The sequence below is a fragment of the Tetrao urogallus genome (genome assembly GCF_951394365.1).
Source record: "Tetrao urogallus genome assembly, chromosome: 18".
NCBI lineage: Eukaryota > Metazoa > Chordata > Aves > Galliformes > Phasianidae > Tetrao > Tetrao urogallus.
In genome coordinates, this window is record NC_136831.1 from 3,640,919 (window position 1) to 3,647,794 (window position 6,876).

The 6,876-nt window shown below is 48.2% G+C and overlaps 1 protein-coding gene across 1 annotated transcript; it reads right to left on the bottom strand.

The window, feature by feature from the left end:
• Positions 1-2,254: 2,254 nt before the first annotated feature.
• SLC16A6 (solute carrier family 16 member 6) lies at positions 2,255-6,608 on the bottom strand (the record flags this gene model as incomplete). The annotated part of the gene is made up of 5 exons (XM_079544431.1): positions 2,255-2,550; positions 3,141-3,968; positions 5,008-5,136; positions 5,692-5,835; positions 6,374-6,608. The coding sequence occupies 5 exons, from the start codon at positions 6,606-6,608 to the stop codon at positions 2,309-2,311; spliced, it is 1,578 nt and encodes a 525-aa protein (XP_079400557.1). The 3' UTR covers positions 2,255-2,308.
• Positions 6,609-6,876: the final 268 nt, after the last annotated feature.

The window sequence follows — 6,876 nt, forward strand, 5'->3', positions numbered from 1 at the left end:
AATGTGCAGCAGCACAGCCCTCCTGGTAGGGGAAGCAGCAGCAGCCCTGGGGGGAGAGGGAGGTTCAAAATGAATTCAAAATGAAAAGAAAAAAAAAAAAAAAAAGGTTAAAAAAAAAAAACAAGTTTATTGCAAAAACTCAGTGTTTAGAGTATTTCCAGAGACCAGTAGATACATTACAAACAAATCAGTAAATCCTGCTTTGAGCTCGTTGGCACCTGCCGGGCCGGCACAGCCGTGCTGCCCTGCTGGAGCCGGGACAGAAACGTGCTGTGAGGTCAGTGACAAATGTAGGATTTGAGCTGTATTGGAAACGGTTGTAAAAAACAAACAAACAAACAATAATAATAATAATACAGTAGAACCTCGTAAATCTGCAGAACGGAGAACTTCCACACACACACACAGAACCTGGAGGCCTTATTCCACTTTCAAGCAGAGTTGTAATAGCAAAGTGCTGTAGTGAGGTCTCGTATTACAAAGACTTCAATAACCTTACAATTATAGGCTACAGAACATTTACCAACGTGCTTGAAGTATCATAAATTAACAATAAATAAAAGCACATCGAAACGCGACACATTTGATCATTGACTCACTGACTCACAATGCATGAGTCCTCTGTGAGGGGTCTTCCAGTCCTTGGCGTGAGGTTCTGCTGGGGATGATAAAGTGCTGAGGCACAGAAAGGACACGAGATGCAGCGTGGACGTGACAGCTGCCAGGCAATGGCAATGGGCTGCTGCAGCCAACTGGTTGCACGAGTGCCTGTCTCATTTTTGGACATCTAAGACAGAAAAACAAATCAAGCACCTTCCCAAAGAGGAGTTTAACAGATTGTCCCACATATCTATGGCTGGTAGAACGCACAGACGTGTCAGTGTAGCAGTTAATGCATGATGCCACTTCCACTTAAATGCACAGAAATGCTTTTTTTTCCAAAGCATCGAACCGAAGCAGACTTGTTTTATTGATCCCCCTGAGTTGCCTAGAGGCATTAAGATGCATATAGGTGGGGTAAGCAAGCTTGTGTCACCGTGAGCGGGAGCCTCTCCCCCTAAGACTACATGAACAGCTACTACTTTGTCTTGCACTCCCTTTCACAGATTAAATGCACATGGGCTCCAGTTCGTTTCTCCCTGAAGGCAGCAGCAAAGAAGCCTCTCACCGAGTGTGGGAGGAAGGGGCGCCGCTGGCACCAACCTGCCTTTGCTCAGTGATGTGGCACAGAGCTCTGTGCCCCTAGAGGGGAAATTTTGGGGTACATTCAGACATGGTTGAACACATGCTGGGCCGGATCTTCCCTGCGCAGCGATCTGATCGTGGCAGCACAGCCAGATCTGCTGCCAGCAGCTGAGGCCTTACAGAAAGAGATGCTGAATCTGTAGTTTATTATTATTATCCATCGTCATCTTTTAAATAATTGGGCTACCTAAGAGCTACCTATTAAAAACAACTACGCTGTAAAATTAAGTTTCCTAATGATTTCACAAGCGAGCAATACAATATAGGTATTGAAGAGACTAACGTAAAGACAGCTTCCCACTATGCAGAAGATAATTTTTCCTCTCCAGTTATTTAAAATAACGTCCTTTAACTATCAGAATAAATTAATAAATAGTTAAATTATAAACAGAAAACGAATAGAAAATAGTTAAGAAAAATCAATCAGGAGAAGAAAAATGACCTTATTGTGATACATGTGCAGTAATAACTGGCCATAAAGACATATGGAACCTCCAATTTCCCAGCATTTGTGACATTCAAGTTAATTAGAAGAATAATTGCAACGTTTTAAGCCGCTATCCAGCCTGGCCTCCTCCTCAAATCTGAAACATCAGTCCATATTCTTCCGCAAGAAAATGCAGTTGGCTACTGGTATTGCATGAAATACTCTTCTCTCGTTAGTGTAATTGGTTTCTGGACTGCACAGGGCTTGCAGCATGGGATGGAGACAGTCAGACTGCTCCGCTGGCTTGAGCTGCATGGGCTGGTTCTGCTCTTCAGTTTTTCCACATGGAATCGGTCAAGACAAGCTACAGGTGGTACTGGAAAGCAGGAGTGTGCATCACATCTTCATGCTAGGCAGGAGCTGCTCTTTTGTGGCTTTCTATGGAGCTTTCAGTTGGTTTTAAAAAAAGTTTTTTCTAAGAATAAAAAAAAAAAAAAAAAAAAAAAGTTGTTGATAGCAACTGTTCTGTTCACATTTAAAATTTCACATTCCCTTCAGAATGCAGTTTTAAAATGTGGAGCAGAGTTGACATTTTCCGTAGTCTTACACCAAGGATGCTTGGTAGAGGAGTGGTTTTTAAGCCACGCTGTCAGAGCCTTTTCCTGAATGATCTGCCTTTCCAATGTCCATGTCTATGAAGTCCTCTGGTGAGTCCTGTGTGCCTTCCACCACGCTTCCCTCTGCGCCCGGTGGCTGCTGGTGGCACATCCCAACCTTGCACGGTCTCACCAAGGACAGAAACACAGCACCCATGACCGTGCCAGCAGCACAGGAGTAGAAGGCTGAGCTGTAGTTTTGTGTTCTGTCCACTATGACACCTACAGAAAATAAGTCAGTTAGCCACAGCCTGCCCCCACGCTCTTGCCCATCCCTCCCATAGCGCTTCTAACCCAGGTACCACAGCATCATAATTTGCAAGGAAAGGACACTTAATGACAAATAGATGTTACTTTAAAATTAGCAGTAAAAATGTGTTCTGCAAGTCACTGCTAGGCAAGTCAGAGCATTAGTCACTGCAGTCACTCTAGGACTGCAATACTTTAGGCATCTCTGTCTTATGAGAGAGTCTGTCTTTTGGCTGAGTATGGTAAAAACATGGACAGGGCAAGTCGTGTGCTTCTACCATTCAGTACAGCCTGAAGTGATGCCAGCAGTAGGTGCCTGACAAGATCAGGGTTGCACTGCAGTATTTTTCTCTGCTCTGAGGTTCCTCGGTGGAGACTGCCTCATCTGTGGGACTCTGCAGAGCTGCATTGCAGCAGCCTTCTGGCTCCGAGTCTCCTCATGCTAGCTGCAGGTCTTCAGGGCAGTTCTATGATTAGGGCTGGCAGAAAGCTTTCTAGATGAGCCAGCACCAATATCTGTCAAACACACACACAAAAAAACCACCCCACAATGAAAGTGTTACCTGCAAGGGGTGGCCCAGCCAACCCAGAGAAGCTCTGAATGAAGACATAGACTCCAGCTGCAGAAGACATTCTTGCAATGCCAACCACATCGTCTTCTGCCAGCAGTGGGATGTGTGTGCCCGCCACTGTTCCGAGCATGAACCCAAAAAATATGCTACATGTCATCAACCCCCAGAATTCAGAGGCAAAAGGGAAGGCAAACAGTGCTACGGACAGCAGAACGACACAGATGAGTTCGATGTGGATCTTGCGGATAGGCTCTTTGTTGAGCACCCAGCCAGCTGAAATTCTGCCCAAGACCTCTGCAATCGCCATTGCAGACAGTATGTATGCAGAATGGTCTTTGCTGATGCCAAGGCTGCGGCTCAGGGGAATGACATACAGGGAGGGAGCGAAGAATCCCAGGGTAGCAAACAGGCCAAAGAATGCATAACAGATAAAGCTATAGTCTCTCATCACAGAGAAGTCCAGTAGTTTGGTTTTTGGTTCTGTAGGGGTGCTGTTATTTTCAACAATTATCTGTACATGGTCCTTTGGTTCGTCACTTTTCGGCTCTGCTTTGGTGTTTCCAGGCACATTTTTGGGTGAGGTAGTTATTTCTACTCCTGAGTCAATGGACTCTATTGAGGTGCGTGTTTGCTCATTTTCAAGCATGTACTTTGTCTCTGCAGGCTCTTCTGGAGGCTGCGCCTTCACTGCTTCTTCTTCTTGCTCTCTGATTATCATGGGTCGCAGCAGCGATCCACAGATGACAATGCTCAGCTGCAGTGCCCCAACGAAAAGGAGGCTGTATCTCCAGCCAATCTGCTCCTTCAGATGAGTGTTTACTGAGGAAAGAAAGCAGAAAAAGAGCATCGTTAGAAATCCCTGCAGTTGCACCAAGCAGCTATTTGAGTTTACAGCTAAGGAAGGCTCTGAGCAACCTGACTGAGCTGTAGACGTCCCTGGTCATTGCAGGGGAGTTGGACTAGATGACTTTTAAGGGTCCCTTCCAACTCCAAACACCTTCTGGGTTGTCACTGGGCTGAGGCTATCTTCTGAGGTCCCAGCTAGCTGGGGATGCGCAAGGACAGAGGTGGTGCTATTTTTAGTGAATGAAAGTGAACTCAACATTTGAGTTTCCTCTTACAGCTGACCCCACCCTGAAACCAGCTACTAGAGGAAGCCTGTTAGCCTCGCTCTAAGGTGCATGTAACTGCTTAATTGCAAGCCTTCATCTGCAATCAGCTAAGCTTTGTGATGGGTATTAGCTGGAAGCAAGCATGCACATCAGAAACCCGTCAGAAGTGGGGGGGAAATGACTTCTGAAGCTGTGACACGCTGGTGGGGAGCAGGTGGTGATGGGGACGTGTCACTTTCCTGTGCTTAGGACTGCTCCTAAAGGTTAGTGGGCTTGTGATTCGTACTGCCTTATGTTTTAAATAGCTGAAGTTTCTCGGTCTTATTTTTAGCCTGCGAGATCTATATAGGGAAGCAGCAGGTTGTGTATCAGTGTAGCATGTCCTGTTCTGCCTGGTGATGCTGGGTGAGCTCAGCCCTTTTCCCAGCCCTTGCCAGCACCTGGCTGTGCCTCTTCCCCTCTCCCTGCTGCGGCCTAAGACAGCTGCGAGCTCCCTGCTGTGTCCCCTGTGCTGGGGACGTGGGTATCCTGCAGCACAGCTCCTTGGGACAGGAAAGGGTGTCAGATATGGTTCTCAGCTCTGCAGGATTACTTGCAACCCTGCCTGCAGGACATGAGTACACGAGAACCACCCATGGGCTGCAGCAGCTCACGGGGAGGCCAGCATGCACCGTTTTGTTGGGAGAAAGATCAGAGTAGTGCTGTGCTTTAGGCATGCATGAATTGGTGGTGTTCCGGCACTGTACCTGGTGCAAAGAGGAAGACAGCAAAACATTCCCCTGTAGATGCCACTGCTGTGACCAGCGAACGTCTTTTGTCAAAATACTGTGATAAAATGGTGACAGTCGGGAGGAAAGAGAGGCAGTACCCGAGGCCTGTGAATAAATGCCAAAAATTGCCATAACAACAAGTAAGGGAGGGGGAAACACCGATGCGAGAACACGTTAAGTCAGCTTTCCCCATGGCGAGATTACACAGTATCATTTCGGCCAACTCAGCAAGTCACCCTGGAAAAAAAATCATTGGGGAAACCAGAATGTTATTTTTTTTTAAATTGGAAGAGAGAAAAATAACAAAAGCAAAACCCAAGAAAAAACAAAACGCCCAAAACCCCAAACCTGTTCCCAAACAGCCAGCAGCGTCACTTGGAGGACCCCATCTGCTCAAGGACTCAGCCTGTAGCAATCGCTCCCGTAAGCGAGGCAAGCTCACTGACAGCAGATGTGAGCAGGACACCCAGGCCAGATGGGAACAAGGGAAAAATAACAGGGAGAAAAAGGAGAAGAGAGAACGTGATCCCACGAAGGGCGTTCCTCTGAGCCCAGCAGTCACAGCTCCTGCCCGAGCGTGGCAGCGTTCCCCAGCACAGCTCGCTGGAAGCAGCGGGAGCAAGCCAAGCGTATGGCGGATCTGAGAAGAGGGGAACTCACCAGAAATGATGCCGATGGTGATGTACATGTGAACGACACTGTGGGCAAAGGAGGCTGTGATCATGCCCGTGCTGACCAGCACCCCTCCAGCCATCACGACGAAGCGGTGACCGAAGCGGTTGCTGAGCACCGTCGACAGAGGAGCTGGATGGGAAGAGAGCTGCGGTCAGCACAGGTCAGCAACAACACAACCAGCAGCTCCACCACCAGCCACCTCCTGCAGGCACCCCCATCCCCTCCATGTGACACCTCCCCATCTGCTCGCATAGCGGAGCATCGCTCCTGCAGCAGCACGCAGCTCGTGGCACTGGGATAAGAACCAGCATGGGTGGACAGCCTGGAACAAACCAGCAGGAGCAAATGGGTTTTGGTGAAGCTCGGGTTATATTTTGATCTTTTTCCACCACTGAGTCAGGTTTTGATGTTCTGCTGTCAGAGTTTCGTCTCCTTTGAGAGCTGAGCAGCTGGGCCAAGGGCCACGTCCTTGTGCCATGCAGGAGCTGTAGCTCAGGGAGACCAGGGGGCTGGGACAGCCATTTGGTTGTGTCTCAGAAAACAGCCACAAAGCCTGGAGGCTGCAATTTAACATGGAGCCATTGGGACACAAGTCCCTGATCTCTGGCCTCCACGTGCTGAGTCAGCAGCAGAACTGTACCTTCTGGCTCTTGCCCTTTACTCTTACCTGTGAAGGTCTGCACAAACACACAGATGGATATGATCCACGATATCCTGCTGTTGGTTTCATCAAAGCTTTCCATCAGGTCGTTGAAGAAAACTCCAAATGATTTTATAACGCCGTATGTAAGAGCTTCCACAAAGAAGAAAGCCACAGCAATTGCCCAGCCCCATCCTCCATCAGGCACTTTAGTATAAACATTTGGAGTGGTGCACGGCATTTTTACAGCTTTGACAGTCATTTTTTATCTGGAAAAGAGGAGAGAACAAACCATGCATCAGCTCGAGATGAGTTTTGCTTACCAAGGCACGGCTGAGCAGCTGGCCGGAGCTGCTAGGCAGTCCCCGTGCTGCTGAGGAATTAAATCCAGGAGTTGGGCTGAAGTCCCTCCCCCGACAGTCCCAGAGGGACCATTTCTACCCGCGCCCTTTGAACCAAGGACCAGAAACTCTCCGCTCAGCACCGGGTTGAGCCGTTCCCATCAGCAAAACCCAGCGATCAGCTGCGTT